General features: G+C 47.0%; 1 protein-coding gene across 2 annotated transcripts in view; it reads left to right on the top strand.

The window, feature by feature from the left end:
* The window catches only part of LOC137431220 (arginine-glutamic acid dipeptide repeats protein), a 132,185-nt gene that overhangs the window by 7,078 nt on the left and 102,484 nt on the right, over positions 1-22,623 (top strand). The window contains exons 3-6 of one of the 2 annotated variants that reach the window (XM_068122301.2): positions 11,521-11,591; positions 12,378-12,483; positions 19,744-19,840; positions 19,966-20,070. In XM_068122301.2, coding sequence (XP_067978402.2) covers positions 11,521-11,591; positions 12,378-12,483; positions 19,744-19,840; positions 19,966-20,070 — 379 coding nt within the window. Of the gene's footprint in view, positions 1-11,520; positions 11,592-12,377; positions 12,505-19,743; positions 19,841-19,965; positions 20,071-22,623 lie in introns of both variants that reach the window. The other variant, XM_068122300.2, reaches the window with a different exon arrangement.

Raw genomic sequence — 22,623 nt, 5'->3', positions numbered from 1 at the left:
GGAGATTCCAATGATTCTGAAAGCTTTGGATTCAACAGCGTGAAGCCGAGCCAGGTGTGAAGCAGGAGCACCAGCCCATAGGGGAGAACAGTATTCCATTGAGCTGCGGATGAAAGCCTTGTATGTGGTGAGGAGCTCAGGTGTGCCTAGGAAGGACTTCGCACGACGGAGGATGCCCAGTCGGCGACTGGCTTTGGAGGCAGCTTGGAAATATGGTTTTCCCAAGAAAGATCATGGCAGATGGTGAGACCCAAAAGCTTGAGCGACAGAACTTCTTGGAGAGGATTGTTGAGAAAGTAGATGGGAGGGTTGTCCAGTCGATCTTTTCGGAGAGACATAGTAAGAGTGTGAGATTTGTCAGGATTGAAAGACATGTTCCACATGTTTGACCAGTCTGTGATTTTGTCCAGGTCTTCAGAGAGTGAGGAGGCTGCAGACTGCCGATCTGAGGGAAGAGGAATGGAGCGGCAGAGAGAGGAGTCGTTTATGGCCATAACCATAAATTGTTGAATCGTTGAATAACCATAAATAACCATAAATAACCATAACCATAAATCGGTTGAATCGTTTATGGCCATAACTTGGTTACCCTTTGTCCGATTAATTTAAAACCTTGAAAAGGAGAGATTACTGGAATTATAGATAGAAGAATTGCCTCGCGGGCCGGATCAAACGGTCTCGCGGGCCATATACGGCCCGGAGGCCGGAGGTTCCCCACCCCAGTGTTAAACGGATGATGTCCGGTTTATCGGCAGCAGCCTGGATTGAGAGATCTGTCAGCTTGGAGTGGAGATCTTGGATGTTTGACATCCACACATTTAGGGACAAGGGAGGAGTACATTTTATTTGTGTATAAAAAATGTTGTACGTACTTACTTTCCTCTATTATTTAGTACCTATTATTCTTCCTCATTAGAAGAACCACCTTTAGAGGCCATTTTCCCCGCAGAGCAGGAGTTGGCCTTTATTGGGCACCGTGGTCCCCTTCTTTTTTTTTTTTTGGACTTCCGACTTCCGGTCCCTCGAGCGACGAGGCTTGCTTCGATCTCTCCACGGCATCAAAGTTTGCGTGTTTTCCCGTTCGTCTCTTTGTCAAATTTCCGCTGGGTATTTTGTTGTGTATGTGTTATTGTGTGTTTCTATTTGGTTTTGGTTTTGTAGTTGCAAATTTGTGTGTAATTAGTCGTTTTTTTGTTCGTGCCTCGTGCGCGCCTAATGCGGCCTGGTCTCTCCAGGCTCACTTCCCCCCCCCCCCCCCCCGTCAGTGTTTTGTGAATATGGGTTCTTTCCTTCATAGTATTTGCTTGTTTCTTTGATTTTCTTTTCTCCCCCCTACCTCTCACGAACATCTTACCCTTTGTCCAGCGTTTTGAAAACAGAACAAACAAATAAACAAACAAAAAAATTCTATATTAATTCTTTCTCTCCTCCCGGACACATGCTTGTTCGCTCTCCTCCTCGTCTCGACTTGTGCCCCGCCCCCTATATCTCGTTTTCTTCCACCTCTGCTCCTGCTTTCTCAAATCCACGTTCTCACTTAGAGACTTTTCCCAGATTATTTTTCATGGTTTTGTTTAAATATTATTTAAATATGTTTAAACCGCAGCCGTGATGCTGACCCCCCCCCCCCCCCCCCCAGAATTTCCATGTTTTGAACGTTTCCCAGTGTATACCCTGGATTAGAATAGGTACACCGTATCCCTGCGTGTCGTAAGAGACGACGAAGAGGGTTGGCGTCAGGAAGGGCATCCGGCCATAAAAACATTGCCTCAAAAAGAGAACCATGACAATTACAACTACATATGAGCAGGGTACAACCCAAAGTGGAGATCGGTTTCTGAGGTTTGGGACATGGAATGTAGGGACAATGACAGGGAGATCAGGAGAAGTGGTGGAAGTATTGGTCAGAAGAAGAGTGGACATATGTTGTGTGCAAGAGACGAGATGGAAGGGAAGTGCTGTGAGAATGGTGAAGGGTAGGCAGGGACAGAAATACAAGTTTATGTGGCAAGGGTGCCTGGAGGGCGTGAATGGTGTTGGTGTCCTGTTTTCTGAGGAGTTTTTAGACAGTGTGGTGAGTGTGACTAGAGTGAGTGATAGGTTGATGGTGAAAATGACGATTGGAAAGCTCTTGGTGAACATCATCTCGGGATATGCTCCGCAGGTTGGTCGGAGCGATGAAGATAAGGACAAGTTCTGGTGTGCGATAGAGAAGCTGATGGAAAACGTGAAAGATGAGGAAGTTGTTGTGGTAGGAGGAGACCTAAATGGACATGTGGGAAGGAGTATGGATGGTTTTGACGGAGTTCATGGGGGTTACGGATATGGTGTGAGAAATGGAGAAGGTGAAAGGATTGTGGAGTTTGCTGATGGAGCTGATTTGTTGATTTGTAATACTCAGTTCCAGAAAGAGGATAATAAGCTTGTTACATGCACGTCAGGTGGGTCGATGACAACCGTTGACAACCTGATTGTGCGTAGGCGAGATAGGGGGCACCTCCGGGACACAAAGGTGATCCCGGGGGTGGAGGCTGTTTCACAGCACCACTTGGTTGTCTGCGACATAAGGGTGAAAGGTGCGAGGAGAGCTCGGCGGGTGAAGTACCAACCGAGAATGAAGGTGTGGAGGTTGAAAGAGGGGACAGTAAGGGAGGCATTAAAAGAGAGGCTGAGTAGGGTCGAGGATCATGTGGATGAGATTGAAAGTGGTTGGATGTCAATGAAAGCTTGTCTGTTGGGAGCCGTTGGTGAGGTATGTGGATGGACAAAAGGACCACCGAGGCACTCGGAAACATGGTGGTGGGATGATGAAGTTGGAAAGAGGATTGACGAGAAGAGGAAGAAGTTCAAGGAGTGGCAGAAGGCAAAGGGTACGGGAGCAGAAACAGCAGAGCATGAAAGTTATAAGGCAGCCAGGAAGGCTGCAAAGAAAGAGGTAGCAAAGGCGCAGGAGGCATGGCGGAAAATGTTCGGAGAACGCTTGGATTCGGAAGAGGGTCAGAAAGCAGTATTCAGGATTGCAAAGAACATAGTGAAAGAGAGGTGTGATGTGATGGGGGTGAGTTGCTTGAAGGATGAAGTGGGACAAATCATTGTCGACCCAGATGGAATTAAAGGAAGATGGAAAAGATATATGGAAATGCTGTTGAATACAGAGAATGAATGGGATGGCAACATAGAGAGTAACCCAGTTTTCGGACCGGCAGAGAAGATAACTGAGAAGGAAGTTGAGGAAGCGATAAAAGCAATGAAGGGTAGAAAAGCGGGAGGGCCGACGGGAGTTGTGGGAGATATGTTGAAGGCAGCAGGAAGTTGGGGTGTGAAGAGAATGACAGAGATCTGTAATCTGGTGGTGAAAGAAGGCCGCATTCCAGTGGATTGGGAACTGAGTACCCTCGTCCCTCTATACAAGGGGAAAGGTGACCCTCTGGAGTGTGGGTTGTACCGAGCGATAAAGTTATTGGAGCATGGAATGAAGGTATTGGAAAGGGTGTTGGAGAGGTGGATAAGGAAGAAAGTGAAGATCGACGAAATGCAGTTTGGATTTATGCCAGGAAGAGGAACGACAGACGCACTTTTCATTGTGAGGCAGTTGCAGGAGAAGTACATGGAGAAGAGGAAGAAGTTGTTTCTTGGGTTTGTTGATCTGGAGAAAGCATTCGATAGGGTTCCATGCAAAGTATTGACATGGGCATTGAGGAAGTTAGGAGTGGAGGAATGGTTGATCAGAGTAGTGATGGCAATGTACAAAAGAGCGCGCACAGCTGTAAGGACGAAGGATGGGAACAGTGGTGAGTTTGAGGTGAAGGTGGGAGTGCATCAGGGGTCGGTACTAAGTCCACTACTATTTGTAGCTGTGATGGAGGTGCTGGCTCAGAACGTAAAGGAGGGTTTACCATGGGAGTTGTTGTATGCAGATGATCTGGTATTGATTGCGGAAAGTATGGATGGACTGAAGGAAAAGATGAACAAATGGAAGGAATGAATGGAGACAAATGGTCTGAAGGTGAATATCGGAAAGACGAAGGAGGTGGAAAGAACTGGGAAGTGGCCCTGTGCTGTGTGTAGGAAGGGTGTCGGAGTGAACTCCATTCAATGTACAATGTGTGCTGAGTGGGTTCATCAAAAATGTAGTGGTCTGAGAGGGTCATTAACCAGTGTGGCAGCTACATTCAAATGTAAGGTGTGCACAGATGGAGGAAATGTTGAGTTGGATCTTGGAGACGGCATGAAGCTGGAAGGTGTGAAAACATTTTGTTACCTCGGAGACATGCTGAATGGAGAAGGTGGATCAGACTCGGCAACGGTTGCTAGAGTGAGATGTGCATGGAAGAAGTTTCGGGAACTGAGTGGCGTGCTGATGATGAGGGTAGTGTCGTTGAAGCTGAAGGGAAAGGTGTATGCTGCATGTGTGAGAAGTGGTATGATTTATGGGAGCGAGACATGGGTAATGAACGTAGAGCAGCAACGAAGGTTGGAAAGGCTGGAAATGCGAATGGTTCGACGGATGTGCGGAGTATCGCTGAGAGAGAGGAAGACAAATGATGAATTGCGAAAGATGATGGGAATAGAGCCTGTGATTGATGCTGTGAAGAGGAACAGGTTGAGATGGTTTGGTCATGTGTTGAGGAAGGATGAAAGTGACTGGTTGAGAAGAGTGATGGAAATGAATGTAGAAGGAAGTAGAGGACGGGGAAGACCGAGAAAGACTTGGCTAAAGATGATGGAAGAAGAAATGCGGGCAAGGGGGTTAACAAGGAGAAATGCAGAAAATAGGGCAAAATGGAGAACATTGTCATGGGGACTGCAAGGCTAACCCCCGCTCTCGTAGGGAAAATGGCCTTTAAAATGCATGTTGTTGTTGTTGTGGTCCCCTTTTTGAAGCAATGTTTTACGGCCGGATGCCCTTCCTGCCGCCAACCCTTTTAGTCGCCTCTTGCGACACACAGGGAATTGCCAGTGAACTGGTGCTCAATTTGCCAACCTCAGAAGGATGACAGGCTGAGTCAACCCCCCTGGCGTTAATTCAGCGATCGCCCGGGATTCGAACCCAGAATCCTAGGATCCAAAGCCGGCACCCTAACCGCTAAGCATTATTCTTCCTCATTAAGTTGTATAATTTGTGATTTATTAAGACTTTATAATTGGAATACTGGAAAATATCTCCTGTATTTTAGTTAATTATTATGGAAAATAGCTTATTATTTTACGTTGTATCAGTTTCAGTCATATTTTCCAGGAACGTAGCCCTGACTTGCACTGCTCATTATCAGTACATGGCCTTCATCCAAAGTGTCATAGAATATTGCTCCTCGATATGGACCCATGCTGCTTCTTTTGTTGCCCACCTCGAGGCTGTGGCATTGCTCTTGTAACAGGAGACTGAGTTTCAGGGTTTGAGATTGTTAGCCTTAGTACAAGCACGATGGCCTAGGGGTTCGCACACTCGCCTCTAAACTGTCTAGCCTGAGTTTAACTCTCGACTCGGCTTTAAACTGGCATCCCAGTGTTTCACAGTTAGTCAGCATGATTCAGCAATGTGTGTGCTTTCTCTTGGATGGACAGTAAGCAGGTGTCCTATCTGCCAGCATTAGTTGGTGGACGTTAAAGACCCCATGGTGTCCTTCACAAAGAGTTGGTGAGCCATCGCTGACACCATGGCCAACTTCCAAATTCCTGCCCCATTTACTTAGTCGAAAATCAGGCCAGGCCAGTTGGTTCATGAAGGACTTAGGCCAAGCTTCCCCCGGCCAACCCCACAAGTGGGAATACAGTGCATTCATAAAGTATTCAGACCCCTTCACTTTTTTCACATTTTGTTATGTTGCAGCCTCATGCTGAAATAGTTTAAATCATTTTTTCCCTCATCAATCTACACTCAATACCCCATAATGACAAAGAGAAAACAGGATTTTAGAAAGTTTTGCAAATTTATTAAAAAGAAAAAACTGAAATATCACATTGACATAAGTATTCAGACCCTTAATCAGTAATTAGTTGAAGCACCTTTGGCAGCGATTACAGCCTCGAGTCTTCTTGGGTATGACGCGACATGCTTTGCACACCTGGATTTTGGGATTTTCTGCCATTCTCTGCAGATCCTCTCAAGCTCTGTCAGGTTGGATGGGGACCGTCAGTGGACAGCCATTTTCAGGTCTCTCCAGAGATGTTGCATTGGGTTCAAATCAGGGCTCTGGCTGGGCCACTCAAGGACCTTCACAGAGTTATCCCGAAGCCACTCCTGCGTTGTCTTGGCTGTGTGCTTAGGGTCATTGTCCTGTTGGAAGGTGAACCTTCGGCCCAGTCTGAGGTCCTGAGCGCTCTGTTTCAGGTTTTCATTCAGGATATCTCTGTACTTTGCTCCGTTCATTGTTCCCTCAACCCTGACCAGTCCCCCAGTCTCTGCTGCTGAAAAACACCCCCACAGCATGATGCTGCTACCACCATGCTTCACCTTTGGGATGGTATCGGGCAGGTGATGAGCGGGGCCTGGTTTCCTCCAGACATGACTCTTAGAATTGAGGCCAAACAGTTCAATCTTGGTTTCATCAGACAACAGAATCTTGTTTCTCACAGTCTGAGAGTCCTTTAGGTGCTTTTTTGCAAACTCCAAGCGGGTTTTCATGTGTCTTTCACCGAGGAGAGGCTTCCGTCTGGCCACTCTGCCATAAAGCTCAGATCGGTGAAGTGTTGCAGTGATGGTTGTCCTTCTGGAAGTTTCTCCCATCTCCACACAGGATCTCTGGAGCTCAGCCAGAGTGACCATCGGGTTCTTGGTCACCTCTCTTATCAAGGCCCTTCTCCCCCGATTGCTCAGTTTGGCCGGGCGGCCAGCTCTCGGAAGAGTCCTGGTTGTTCCAAACTTTTCCATTTAAGAATTATGGAGACCACTGTGCTCTTGGGAACCTTCAATGCAGAAGAATTTTTTTTGTAGGCTTCCCCAGATCTGTGCCTCGACACAATCCTGTCTCTGAGCTCTGCAGGCAGTTCCTTCGACCTCATGGCTTGGTTTTTACTCTGATATGCGTTGTCAGCTGTGAGAACTTATATAGACAGGTGTGTGCCTTTCCAAATCATGTCCATTCAATTGAATTTACCACAGGTGGACTCCAATAAAGGTGTAGAAACATCTCAAAGATGATCAAGAGAAATGGGAGGCAACTGAGCTAAATTTCAAGTGTCATAGGAAAGGGTATGAATACTTGTGTAAATGTGATATTGAAGGAGCTGGGCTCCAACGCGAGTTGAAAGAATTGACGCGACCAAAGATGGAAATTCGTCCGAGTAGGTTTAATAAATGTATCACACTCGGGTACTCTGAAAAGCCCGTTTATCGGGCAGCAATATATATACACATTTATGTCGGGAAGTTTGCCCGGCAAAAGCTATACCGGGCATGCCCGGGTATCAAGGGCGAGCCTTGGAAAGGCGAGTCTGGACCTGCCCGGGCGTGTTTGGCTGCGGCTTGGCAAGTCGAGGCTGGGCGTGCCCGGGCGCTCTGGACGAGCACTGGAAAGGCGAGAGCGGGCATGCCCGGACACTCTGGGCGAGCCCTGGAAAGGCGATAGCGGGCATGCCCCGGACGCTCTGGGCGAGCCCTGGAAAGGCGATAGCGGGCATGCCCGGACGCTCTGGGCGAGCCCTGGAAAGGCGAGAGCGGGCATGCCCGGGAAAGACGAGACCGGGCGTGCCCGGGAGGTTCGGGCGTGCCCGGGAACAGTGAGTCCGGGCATGCCCGGGAGAGGCGCGTCTGGCCGTGTTTTGGCCGGTGCAAGGTGATTGTGTGCATCCAGCGGTAACCGCTACACACGCCCCTCCAGAATCGACCTGCACCGGCAGGGTCAATTTAAGGGGGGTCCGGATGACCCGGCCGAAGCGACCCCTGGAGGGTCGTGGGGAGGGGTCCGACGTGGTGGTGGGTGGTCGAGCGGGGGGAACTGTGGACGGGGGGCGGCCTCGACGTGGTGGTGGTCGGTCGACGTCCATGTGCGCCGGTTTGAGGCGGTCCATAGAAATCCGGTCCGGCCGGCCGCCGAAGTCGACGATGAAAGACTTGTCGCCCCGTCGCAGGACCCGGAAGGGCCCGTCGTACGGCGGCCGGAGTGGCCCCCGGTGCGCGTCATGACGCACAAAGACGTACTCCGCTGTGCGAAGCGCCGGGGGGACGTAGGACTGGGGGCCACCGTGGCGGGACGTCGGCACGGGGGCAAATCGTCGGGCGGCCTCCTGGAGGTCCGAGCGCTGGCGAGCGGCGAACCAGGGACTGGTAGCGTCGGGCACAAATTCGCCCGGGACGCGGAGCGGCTGGCCGTAGACGAGCTCGGCGGCGGACGCCTGGAGGTCTTCCTTGGGGGCCGTGCGAAGGCCCAAAAGGACCCACGGCAGCCGGTCGGCCCAACCGTCGTCCTGAAGGCCGGCCATGAGTGCGGCCTTCATGGAGCGGTGAAACCGCTCGCACAACCCATTGGCTTGGGGGTGGTAGGCCGTGGTGCGGTGCAGCGTGACCCCCAACGAACGGGCGACTGCGCCCCAAAGCTCAGACATGAACTGTGGGCCGAGGTCGGACGAGATGTCCGCTGGTGCGCCGAAGCGCGCGACCCAGGTGGCGATGAACGCCTGCGCCACGTCGGCGGTGGTGGTGGAGGTGAGGGGCACGGCCTCCGGCCACCTGGTGGTCCTGTCCACCATGGTGAGCAGGTGGGTGAACCCCCGCGAGGGGGGCAGGGGACCCACCAGGTCCACGTGGACGTGGTCGAAACGCCGTTCAGGCACGGCGAAAGGTGCCAGCGGGGCCTGGGTGTGGCGGTGGACCTTGGCCCGCTGGCAGACCGTGCAGGCGTTGGCCCAGTCGTGGATGTTTCGTCGAAGGCCATGCCAGACGAAACGCGCCGACATCAGCTTCTGAGAAGCTTTCCGGCCCGGGTGAGAAAGGCCGTGGTTGGAGGCGAAGATGCGGCGCTGCCAGGAAACGGGCACGATGGGGCGAGGCTGGCCCTGGGAGACGTCGCAGAGCAGGACGGTGCCCGCGAAGGGGGTGTCGGCCAGGCGGAGGCCCGTGTCCGCCGTGCGGAGTGCCTGCACCGAGGCGTCGGTGGTCTGGTCGGCCGCCATGAGCGCGAAGTCCACGCCGAGGTGGACCGCGTTCGCGCTGGCCCGCGAAAGGCAGTCGGCCACGGCGTTGTCTTTGCCGGCGACGTGCTGGATGTCCGTGGTGAACTCCGACACGGCGGAGAGGTGGCGCTGCTGGCGGGCCGACCACGGCTCCGTGACCTTAGCCATTGCGTAGACCAACGGCTTGTGGTCGACGAAAGCCATGAACGGGCGGCCCTCCAGGAGGTGTCGGAAATGGCGAACGGCCAGGAATAGCCCGAGCAGCTCGCGGTCGAACGTGCTGTAGTTTAACTCGTTCGGCCGGAGTGACATTTTGTTACCTCGGAGACATGCTGAATGGAGAAGGTGGATCAGACTCGGCAACGGTTGCTAGAGTGAGATGTGCATGGAAGACGTTTCGGGAACTGAGTGGCGTGCTGATGATGAGGGTAGTGTCGTTGAAGCTGAAGGGAAAAGTGTATGCTGCATGTGTGAGAAGTGTTATGATTTATGGGAGCGAGACATGGGTAATGAACGTAGAGCAGCAACGAAGGTTGGAAAGGCTGGAAATGCGAATGGTTCGACGGATGTGCGGAGTATCGTTGAGAGAGAGGAAGACAAATGATGAATTGCGAAAGATGATGGGAATAGAGCCTGTGATTGATGCTGTGAAGAGGAACAGGTTGAGATGGTTTGGTCATGTGTTGAGGAAGGATGAAAGTGACTGGTTGAGAAGAGTGATGGAAATAAATGTAGAAGGAAGTAGAGGACGGGGAAGACCGAGAAAGACTTGGCTAAAGGCGGTGGAAGAAGACATGTGGGCAAGGGGGTTAACAAGGAGAGATGCAGAAAATAGGGCAAAATGGAGAAGATTGGCGTGGGGACCGCAAGGCTAACCCCCGCTCTAGCGGGGAAAATGGCCTTAAAATGCATGTTGCTGTTGTTATATATTGCTTTTCACCCGATCTCTCGATGTTGAAGAATCATTTAAAAATTAAATAATTCTCGTATCCGAATCGATATTCTGATCTTCACCAAAATTGAATCGATTAGGTCTTGTCACAAACACAACCTGTCCAACAAGTTTCGTCTGAATCCACCCACAACTTTTTGAGATATCCTGCTATATATCAGTTTTAGCCCCATCTCTCAATGGTGAAGAATCACTTAAAATTCCCTGATCCAGATCCGGATTCGAATTTTCACCAAAATTGAATCGACTCTTCCTTGTCACATACACTACCTCACCGTCATATTTTGTCCGAATCCATCCAAAACTTTTTGAGATATCTTGTTCACAGACAAACAGACAAAGAAATAGACAGACAGGCAGACCAGGGTGAAAACATAACCTCCATCTACGTTCGGTGGCGGAGTTAATTAATTTTCACACATACGCCTACACATGTGGATGCTTATCTCTGGCATACGTCTGTAAACATGTCTACTTTATTAGTCCCCTACCGGTGTACACCGGAGGGGACTATAGGTTTGCACTCCGTCCCTCCGTCCCTCCGTCCGTCATGCAAAGAACAGTTTTCCGGACTTTTTTTCTAAACTCTTATTAATGCTAACGATTTCAAACTTGGAACATGGTTTCCTCATGATAAGTTACAGATCAAGTTCGAAATTCACGACGTTTCGATCATTTTTGACAAAGTTATGGCACTTTGAACTTTGGTAATTTCCCCAACAGTTTTCCGGACGGCAGACTGCCGGTAGGGGACATGTATTGCAGCGCAATACTCAGAATGCTTGTTTTAAGTAAAAAGGCTGTTGAATGAAAATTCAGATCAAAATACATGTTAAAAACTTTTAAAACCTGAAATTACTTGTGAACTTGTGTAATTTTTTTAGTCAACATTAATCTCCGATCTTTACGATCTTGCTGTGTTTGGTGCCGGTCATCAAGTTCAACCGTCCTACATGAAATAATAACTTGCTGTACTCTGTATGAACCAGCATTGATGATCATGAACTGCTTTCAACGACTGAGTTTGGATATTGTCAATCATTGAGCGTAAACCATGTTGGCTTAGCGGCTAGGGTGCCAGCTTAGGATCCTAGGATCCTGGGTTTGAATCCCGGTCGATCGCTGAATTAACGCCAGGGGGGTTGACTCAGCCTGTCATCCTTCCGAGGTCGGCTAATTGAGGACCAGTTCACTGGTAATTCCCTGTTTGTCGTAAAAGGCAACAAACAGGGTTGGTGGCAGGAAGGGCATCCGGCCGTAAAACATTGCTTCAAAAAGGGGACCAACAAAAACAACAACAACCACGGTGCCCGAAAAAGGCCAACCCCCGCTTTGTGGGGAAAAATGGCCTCTAAAAGGTGTTTTTTTTATTTTTTATTGAGCGTAAACCATGAGATGTGGTAAATGGGAGATTCATTCCTGAGCCTGAAATCCATCCATCGTCCCGTTTCCTCCAGATTGTGTGTACATAGAATCGCGGCGTCCAGACATCCCGTACTTCATCTGTAGCATCCAGGACTTCAAGCTGGTAGGGTAACTTTTTGTTTATCTTCTATCATCAAAGGGCCTAAAGATTACATGGCTCAAACATTTTAGCTATTTCACATCAAAGGCTTCTGGAGTGATTGTTTTTTGTGCCAAATACTTAATTTATAATCTTTCCTTGTGTGTGAAAGCAATTTTGAAATTAGTTCTGCATTGTTGTGGAAGAATGTCTAATGTAGCAGTTTTATTCCATTAGTGCTGTGGAAGGGGTTATTGTTGGTTAATGCATGTTCTATTGGAACTAGATTACGGATTTTGTGTGCTGTTTGCATTTTCGCTAAAGTATGGCTGTGTAGCTGACAATGTACAGTACACCTGCATATTTGCGCAGGAATTTGGAATTTGTTCAGCGTGCCGGCGGGCGATAACTCCCTTCCTCTTTAGGAAAGACGCCGAGAGATCTTTATCATCTACTGACAAATGCAGATGTTACACCCATTTTATATTCAAATGAGGGACTGTGCACACCTTTATGCATCACCCTTCCTGCGAAACACCACGGTGTTGGTTTATAGCTGGGCTGAGATTCTATTCCAGCCTAAGCAGCTCGGAAGCAATTGTGTGGAAGGGAAGAGGTCGTTTTGCTCAGACATTTCCACAACCCATAATATTGTGTGTAATTATTGTGTTTAACCAATGTATTAATAAAATTGGGATATTAATAAAATTGGGATAACTAGCTCTGCCTTTAACCTGCTGTAGAAGAAGTAATCGATACCTACTGTGAAGTTCTACACCACCCTCCCACTCCTACCCTTCTACAATGTAGAACAAGCGTGAACACCTAATGATGACAGTGAAGTGGTTTTACCGCTACTCTGAGGTCCCGGCCTCCGTCTACCGACTTCTGGCGCAAGACAGGCATTCGGAAAATGGTACGGCGCAGGAAGGAATAGGTATTTAAATGGTGGAAACGGCTTTCTGGGGGAGCAGTCATGGGTTTTTATATTTTAATTTTTGAACAAATTATGAGATGAGGTTTGTTATGATGTGGATGGGGTGAGTTCTCATTTGTGGCATTGTGACGTTTAAGGCATCAATCACTCAATTTGTTATCCTCTTGGTCCTCGGTTAACGTCGTGGTTACGTTCTTGAAAACCACGACATCAAGTGAAATGACGTTAAATGGATCAATTCATCTCAAAATAAATAAATGCATCTCGACTATGTAATAGCGAGTTATTGGTAAATAATCACAATGTTCTTTAAAGCATTGGTATCTAATTATTTATAGACATTGTCACGAAACAACGTTAACCGGGAAGACGTTAAGCGAGAACTCCCTGTATTTTGCTTTTCATTTACAAACAAAATGTCAAAGCACTTTAAGTAAAAAGCAAGTGGAATTTTTTTTGTTTTGTTTTTGTACACAAGATCGAGGCTTGTGTAAGAGCTAGGACATTGAAAGATCTGTGGGAGGGAGAGGGCATGGGGGGAGGAGGTGTGGGAAGGGGGGTGGGGGGGAGTGGAGGGGTTGGAGAGGTATAAAACACATGGACACTGCTCAGACTTTCAGGAAATGGAATGAAGAATGAATAAATGATCGTTTTAAGGCCATTTTCCCCCGCTAGACCAGGGGTTAGCCTTGCGGGCCCCATGACCTCATGGTTCCCTTTTTGAGGCAATGTTTTTATGGTTGGATGCCCTTCCTGATGCCAACCCTTAGTCGCCTCTTACGATGCGCAGGGATACGGTGTACCTATTCTAAATCTGGGTACACACCGGGATCATTCATCCCAGCAAGCTGGTACTCAATTTGCCAACCTCAGAAGGATGGCAGGCCGAGTCAACCCCCATGGCGTTAATTCAGCAATCGACCGGGATTTGAACTCGGGATCCTCGGATCCCAAGCCGGCACCCTAACCGCTAAGCCAACACTAGACTAAAATGGAATGATGAATTAAATGATGAATTTTAAAAGACATTTAAATGCCGAAATTGAGGCCGTGTGAATTTCCAAAGACAAGACAGAGCATTTAACGAGAGTTCATAGAACACCTTACCCTGACCCTGCACAGTCTTGAGAAACAAGGACATGGGCAGGATCTGCAAGCGGTAACTTTGATTGGCATAAATATTTTGTCCAAGTACTGCTAAGTGGAAGGTTTTTGAAATTGCCAACAAGGCAATTTGTATTCTACAATTTGTATTTGTACAATTTGTATTCTTCCCTGCACAGTCTTGAGAAACAAGGGCATGGGTGGGATCTGCAAGTGGTAACTTTTATTGGCATAAATATTTTGTCCAAATACTGCTAAGTGGAAGGTTTTTGAAATTGCCAGCAAAGCAATTTGTATTCTACAGTGTTGAAGTATTAAATTAGATGGAAATAAAATAAAGATTTTAAAGGTTGTCGAATAAAAAAAATTCGGAAGTTTACCGACATTCATATAGCGTCTTTTATGCCACCTTATTTTACACGTGACACTAGTTCTTCGTGCCTGTTGTTTGTGTACTTGTGACATTCTCAAAAGCATTAAGATTCCTGTTTGGAGTGTTTTTCAATTATTGTATGATTGCCAGACAGGCAGAAAGACTAAAACGTTATTTCATTCCTCTAATTGGAAAGATTCCTTCAGCTTCAACGACACTCCCGTCCTCATCAGCGCGCCACTCAGTTCCCGAAACTTTTTCCATGCACATCTCACTCCAGCAACCGTTGCCGAGTCTGATCCACCTTCTCCATTCAACATGTCTCCTAAGTAGCAAAATGTTTTCACACCTTCCAGCTTCATGCCATCTCCAAGATCCAACTCAACATTTCCTCCATCTGCAGCTGCCTCTGTGCACACCTTATACTTGAATGGAGCTGCCACACTCGTTAATGACCCTCTCAGACCACTACATTTTTGATGAACCCACTCAGCGCACATTGTACATTGAATGGAGTTCACTCCGACACCCTTCCTGCACACAGCACACGCCCACTTCCCAGTTCTTAACACCTCACCACATGCTTTACCACTTCCCAGTTCTTTCCACCTCACCACATGCTTTAACACTTGCCATCGCCTTCGTTTTTCCAATATTCACCTTCAGACCTTTTGTCTCCATACATTCCTTCCACTTGGTCATCTTCTCCTTCAGTCCATCCATACTTTCTGCAGTGAAGGTGAAGGTGGGAGTGGTGAAGTGCATCAGGTGAAGGTGAAGTGAGGTGGGAAGACCCTTGACCTTTGAGGTGAAGGTGGGAGTGCATCAGGGGTCAGTACGAAGTCCACCACTATTTGCAGCTGTGATGGAGGTGCTGGCTCGGAATGTAAAGGAGGATTTACCATGGGAGTTGTATGCAGATGATCTGGTGTTGATTGCGTAAAGTATGGATGGACTGAAGGGGAAGATGAACAAGTGGAAGGAGACAAAAGGTCCGAAGGTGAATATTGGAAAAACGAAGGTGATGGCAAGTGTTAAAGCATGTGGTGAGGTGGAAAGAACTGGGAAGTGGTAAAGCATGTGGTGAGGTGGAAAGAACTGGGAAGTGGCCGTGTGCTGTGTGCAGGAAGGGTGTCGGAGTGAACTCCATTCAATGTACAATGTGCGCTGAGTGGGTTCATAAAAAATGTAGTGGTTGAGAGGGTCATTAACCAGTGTGGCAGCTACATTCAAGTGTAAGGTGTGCACATAGGCAGCTGCAGATGGAGGAAATGTTGAGTTGGATCTTGGAGACGGCGTGAAGCTGGAAGGTGTGAAAACATTTTGCTACTTAGGAGACATGCTGAATGGAGAAGGTGGATCAGACTTGGCAAAGGTTGCTAGAGTGAGATGTGCATGGAAGAAGTTTCGGGAACTGAGTGGCGTGCTGACGAGGAGGGGAGTGTCGTTGAAGCTGAAGGGAAAGGTGTATGCTGCATGTGTGAGAAGTGTTGTGATTTATGGGAGCGAGACATGGGTAATGAACGTAGAGCAGCAACGTAGGCTGGCATGGCTGGAAATGCAAATGGTTTGGTGAATGTGTGGAGTATCGTTGAGAGAGAGGAAGACAAATGATGAATTGCGGAAGATGATGGGAATAGAGCCTGTGATGGATGCTGTGAAGAGAACCAGGTTGAGATGGTTTGGTCATGTGTTGAGGAAGGATGAAAGTGACTGGTTGAGAAGAGTGATGGAAATGAATGTAGAAGGAAGTAGAGGACAGGGAAGACCGAGAAAGACTTGGGTAAAGGTGGTGGAAGAAGAAATGCGGGCAAGGGGGTTAACAAGGGGAGATGCAGAAAATGGGGCAAAATGGAGAAGATTGTCTGGGGACCGCAAGGCTGACCCCCACTCTAGCAGGGAAAATGGCCTTAAAATGCCTGTTGTTGTTGTTGTTGTTGTTTGGTGTAATTGGAAAGAACAAAAAGCCTTGGTGTTGAAGTAGTTGTTCTTTATTAACGTACATAAATAGGAGGCCAAAATTATTTTTACAAATGCTTGGTGTGTTGGACTATGGTGTTTTGAATGTCAGGTAGTTATCAAGTGATTTGGAGTTTTCCCATATTTCTTTCCTTCATTGATGGTATAAGACGATTTGGAGTATAAGAGGAAGCTATATCAACTGCAGTAGTTAGCAAAACTGTCATTCATAACAATAGAGGTGTTAATTCCTCCCTGAAACACAATGCATATCGCTGCCAATGGTGTTTCCAGGGTCATAAATATTAATGAGCTGTTTTATGCATATCATTTGAATTGCTTTGTGGAACGACCTCTCGGATAAATCAAGAATGTCCAAAATTATTAACTTGTTTGTTATCATATGGATTATATAGGTACAGTTTCTTCGATAGGCAGCATGTTGAGTCAACTCATATTCCTTCATCTTATCCTCAATGTTTGTCAAATCAGCTTTGCAGCTGCGAATAACGTTCTTTTTTTTCTTTTTCCTTTTTTTGGTCGTCCGCGACCAATCTTTGGCTTACGCCAGTCCCGAACACATTTCTTGCTGACATTGTATTTCCTGTGCGCAACCATATTCCCAACACTTTCCTCAGTGAAATTAACTTCCATCTTTAAACGTGCCATATACAACTTGCGTGAATTTACGGGAGGCATTGTCGGAGTAAGGATGGATACATAGTATTATGATTGAAAGGGATGGATCAAACGTAATTGGGGGGTGCGTGCTTGTTGTTGATTGGATAATTTTGCATGCATAAGTGAGCGGACTATTCGTTAATTGCTCACGTAAGTGAGCGGATTACTGATTAATTGCTCACCCAATGGGTAAACGTTCTGGGAAACGATGTCTATAGTGCTTGTTAAATTAACAATTGTACAATTTATTTCAGAAAATATCACACTTTACTTTTTTTTTTTTCATTTAGGCAAGTCAATGTCTTAAATCATAGATGAGTCGATATTGAGTACAAGTCGAGGCCCGGACTTCCGTGGATAAACAAGTATCGACCTGTACGCTGAAAAGTATGGTAACCAGAGAGAGTGATTGCAAGTTTTGGTGAATCTAGTGTTAAATTGTTCAAGGGTACAGTGCATTCAGAAAGTATTCAGACCCCTTCACTTTTTTTCACTTCTTGTTATGTTGCAGCCTAATGCTGAAATCGTTTAAATTCATTTTTTCCCTCATCAATCTACACTCAATACCCCATAATGACAAAGAGAAAACAGGATTTTAGAAAGTTTTGCAAATTTATTAAAAATAAAAAACTGAAATATCGCATTGACATAAGTATTCATACCCTTTGCTATGACACTTGAAATTTAGCTCAGGTGCCTCCCGTTTCTCTTGATCATCTTTGAGATGTTTCTCCACCTTGATTGGAGTCCACCTGTGGTAAATTCAATTGATTGGACATGATTTGGAAAGGCACAAACCTGTCTATATAAGGTCTCACAGCTGACAATGCATATCAGAGCAAAAACCAAGCCATGAGGTCGAAGGAACTGCCTGCAGAGCTCAAAGACAGGATTGTGTCGAGGCACAGATCTGGGGAAGCCGACAAAAAAAATTCTGCTGCATTGAAGGTTCCCAAGAGCACAGTGGCCTCCATAATTCTTAAATGGAAGAAGTTCGGAACAACCAGGACTCTTCCTAGAGCTGGCCGCCCGGCCAAACTGAGCAATCAGGGGAGAAGGGCCTTGGTAATAGAGGTGACCAAGAACCCGATGGTCACTGGCTGAGCTCCAGAGATCCTGTGTGGAGATGGGAGAAACTTCCAGAAGGACAACCATCACTGCAACACTCCACCGATCTGGGCTATATGGCAGAGTGGCCAGATGGAAGCCTCTCCTCAGTGAAAGGCACATGAAAGCCTGCTTGGAGGTTGCAAAAAAGCCCCTAAAGGACTCTCAGACTGTGAGAAACAAGATTACGTGGGCATTTTATGATTATGTGCCCCCTCCCCCCCCTCCCCCCCCCCCCCCGCTTTGACCACTGTGACCAAAAGTTCCCACCCCCTGGGGTATGAACCAGGGGACGCAAATCTAAAAACTCATTACATATTTAATGAGTGCCTCAATTTTGATGGCTTATACAACGTTTCATTATGAAATGTTTAAAAATTTGCCGATAATTGGCATTTATTGCTATTTGACATCTTTGACAACTTTGGGGGTGGGGCCAAAATTATACTCCTCTTTCACCTTCTTCACATGTGGTGATCATAACTACCAAGTTTGAATTTCTGCAAAATCGTTTTGGAGATAGTGTGATGGACAGACACAGACAGACAGAGCCAATTACCACATTCGCCCCCCCCCCCCGCCCCCTATTCAGCGTGGGGATAACAATATAACATATGGTTGAACAACAACTAAAAGTCCAGCATTATAAATGAAAAGAAACAAACAAAAATTCCAGTTATGTTCAAATTTCAAAACGGACAGGAATATTAAATTGAGAACTAAGAAGGAAGAAGTTGAGGCCTCACATCGACAACCAGTGGAAGCACAGGGTTAGTGAGAGATGGAACATAGGCAACTAATTCTGGGTGATGTGTATTTGAATGGAGGGCTAGATCAGTAGGCAGAGCAACTCTGACATAATGTGCCCATTGGAGGTGAGGCAACTTTGCCGAGATGTAACTCATGGCCAACTTCAACGCAGCCAGGCAAAAAGAGGCTTATCTGTGAGCCCTTTTACCTTTGTCGATGGCCACCGAAGGAACCCGAGTTCTCAAAGATCTGAAGTGGCATTATTTGGTGTGCATACAGCTCCAGATAAAAGTGGTAAATGGCCGTTAAGTGGTGTCGTTTTCGGAGGAGCATACAGAAACCACTTCAAGATGATGTCATACAGCAGGCATGTACTATTTTATGATACTAGGACGTGCCCGTACGTGGGTGCCCGTTCCTTGCCAAAAAAAAAAAAAAAAATGTCTGGGCGTGCCCATGGGCCCATGGGCGTGCCCGTAAGTGCGTGATGTGACCGTACAATGAATGTATCGTCCCGACGCCGCAGCTCGGATGGCGCTGCAGTTAATCGGGCCTGTATCGGCAGAGTTATTATAAACGTGTACTACAATCGATCGTACCTTACAGCGTCTGCTCGCCACGTTCAGCATCAGTACGTCGTCACTATGACTATCCGTAAGTCCGGAAGTGACGTCCTCATTTGACTGTCCGGAAGGTCGCATATCGCAGTTACGATGAATCGCAAATTAGTTTTAATTAGTTTTAAAACATAGTTTAACGCCAACATAGTTTGCCAACGTGAAATAAATGAATACGCTCTCAAATGTGCCGTCCGAGGCAGAGTCTGTTCACCACGTTCGGCACACGTGATAGCTCGCTGCTCTCTGATTGGTTGAATCGTTTTTTGGACATAGCTCGGTAACTACTTCTCCGATTAATATGAAACCTTGAAAAGGCACATCCTCAGGTCCCCAGCAATATACCTGGCAAGTTTAAAGTATATCGGACCCGTGGTTGTCGAGAAACAGCGGTCACAGACACACAGACATACACACAGACATACAGAGATTACTGGAATTATAGATAGATGGGAGATCATACAGTAGGACATCTGATTTGGGTTTGCCTTGTTTGGCATTCCCAGCTGCTCACAATCCTGACATCCCAAGTTAAAAATGCTGAGTTGATTTGTCCATTGTCTACCCACTTAATTTTACTTTGCGTTTCTTGCAATGATGTGCAACTTTGTTTCAAGTGTCGTGGATCACGTTGTGGTTTTGTTGCAGACTCTGGGAGAGACCTGGTGATAGTAGACCCAATTGTGAAGAGCAGGGAGCTGTTCATCTCTGATTGTTTGGACACCTATCATGCTTCCGCTCTTCGGTGGGTACAGGTTTGTCTTGTCTGTTGCATAGGACTAAGATGATGCCAGGTGAGAGGACAGGCAGGCAGCATTTGTAGAAAACATTGATAAAGTATGATAACCATGTGCGTTGTTGTTTCTACAGGGGAAAATGTTCTGTGCAGCATTTTTCAGACATTTTTGCAGCAAAAGATTTTCAACCTAAGCAGGACACCTTCTTCTACATCCTAGGCTACAACCCAGAGACCAGGTGGGAATTTACAGCCCTGGAAACATAAAGGCCAAGTCTGGTTGGACTTGGCGACCGTACCACGTGACCTATAACGTCATAACTATCAGTAAAAAAACATTCTACATAAGGAGGTGCTACTATGGTGAAAATTTAGTGTCAATGAGACCAACTCTTCTCGAGAAAATGAATTTTTAAAATGCAGACACGACTACACGTATGGCATACTACATTCGCACGCACACAACTGTTCGCTTAACCCTGCTCCTGGCTTTGCGAGCGCAGGGTAATTCCAAACTCTCAGTTAACTAACGCTTGGTTAATGTTGTCTGCTCGAAAAGGAAATTCCGCCTAATCATAATATTCCTGTCAAATGTATTCATTCATTTCATATGCAGTTGTGCCACCGTGAGCCGATGTGGCTGTGCCGCTGATGCAGTGCACCTTTTAGATGAGGGTAGGAATTTGTAACCTGTTCAGGGTGCCAGCAATAACTCACTACTCTTCGCAAAGGACACTGTGGTATATTTAATGTCCACCAACTAATGCCGACAGTCCTCGTTTAACGTCCATCCGAGGGACGGCACACACGTCACCCTGCCTGTGAAACATCGGCATGACAGTTTATAGCTGGGTCGGGATTCAAACCCAGGCTAGACAGCTTAGAGGTGAGTGTGCGTACCTCTGGGCCATCCTGCCAGCTCCCTATCGAATGAATCCTCAGTATAGTGAAAGGGCAGAAATCCCATTTTCACATCCTCTGTCTCGATATGTTCCTCCTTTTCACACTGAAGCACTCTCACGCCTGAGACGCGTGCAGATCTTGAGAGCACAAGACGTCATTGTGAACGCGAGGAAAGTGATCTACTGTGCAATGCAACCTGGGGAATCTAATTCAATCTAATTCTTCCTTCCAGGTCTTCAAGACAGCTGTTCACCATCACCCCCATCTAAAGCCATGATATTTTGCACCCCATTAACCCTCCCCAAGCCCACCTCTTCTCAAGTCCCTCATTCTTCCCAACATCCCTTATTTGTCTAAGTCTCCCTCTGTTTTGTCTCTCCTCCCTGCTTATCGGTGTGTTTCACCCCACCTCCCCTCCCCCCCCCCCCCCCCCCCCATATCTTTGTACCTTTCCTTTTGTTCTGTTATGTCCTGATCTGTTCTATGTTCTACCTCCTCCATTTTTCTATCGTGCAAAAAGCCTAGACTCTGTACGAAATAAAAATAAAAGGATGTTGCTATATGCTTCGCTGGCAATAAGTGTGTCACTTTTGCAATGATGCTTCAGAACTTTATTTGGGCCACTGTAGGCATCATGTAGCAACATAATTCTTCAACTTGACAGAATTTGAAGAGAAAAGCATTTACTGTGGTTGAACTGAAGCGTTGGCAACCGTGAACAAGGCCTTGGCAAACCGTCCATACTTGGCAAGGTTTGGAGCACTTCAAACTACATTGGATCGCAGTCTGAGCAAATCAATCAGGAAGTCAAACTGAATATTGTGTTCTTATCTGAATAAATCTATATCTGAGGAATACAACAACACAACAACAGGCATTTTAAGGCCATTTTCCCTGCAAGAGCGGGGGTTAGCCTTGCGGTCCCCATGACGATGTTCTCCATTTTGCCCTATTTTCTGCATCTCCCCTTGTTAACCCCCTGGCCCGCATTTCTTCTTCGACCATCTTTAGCCAAGTCTTTCTCGGTCTTCCCCGTCCTCTACTTCCTTCTACATTCATTTCCATCACTCTTTTCAACCAGTCACTTTCATCCTTTCTCAACACATGACCAAACCATCTCAACCTGTTCCTCTTCACAGCATCAATCACAGGCTCTATTCCCATCATCTTTCGCAATTCATCATTTGTCTTCCTCTCTCTCAACGATACTCCGCACATCCATCGAACCATTCGCATTTCCACCCTTTCCAGCCTTCGTTGCTGCTCTACGTTCATTACCCATGTCTCACTCCCATAAATCATAACACTTCTCACACATGCAGCATACACCTTTCCCTTCAGCTTCAACGACACTTCCCTCCTCATCAGCACGCCACTCAGTTCCCGAAACTTCTTCCATGCACATCTCACTTGAGCAACCGTTGCTGAGTCTGATCCACCTTCTCCATTCAGCATGTCTCCAAGGTAACAAAATGTTTTCACACCTTCCAGCTTCATGCCATCTCCAAGATCCAACTCAACATTTCCTCCATCTGCAGCTACGTCTGTGCACACCTTACACTTGAATGTAGGTGCCACACTGGTTAATGACCCTCTCAAACCACTACATTTTTGATGAACCCACTCAGCACACATTGTACATTGAATGGAATTCACTCCGACACCCTTCCTGCACAAAGCACACGGCCACTTCCAGTTCTTTCCACCTCACCACATGGTTTACCACTTGCCATCACCTTCGTTTTTCTGATATTCACCTTCAGACCTTTTGTCTCCATACATTCCTTCCACTGGTTCATCTTCTCCTTCAGTCCAGCCATACTTTCTGCAATCAACACCAGATCATCTGCATACAACAACTCCCACGGTAAACCCTCCTTTACGTTCTG

This window comes from Myxine glutinosa, chromosome 7 (genome assembly GCF_964187855.1).
Source record: "Myxine glutinosa chromosome 7, kmMyxGlut1.1, whole genome shotgun sequence".
NCBI lineage: Eukaryota > Metazoa > Chordata > Myxini > Myxiniformes > Myxinidae > Myxine > Myxine glutinosa.
The sequence above is the reverse complement of the archived record's forward strand: the minus strand, read 5'-3'. Positions and strand labels throughout refer to the sequence as shown.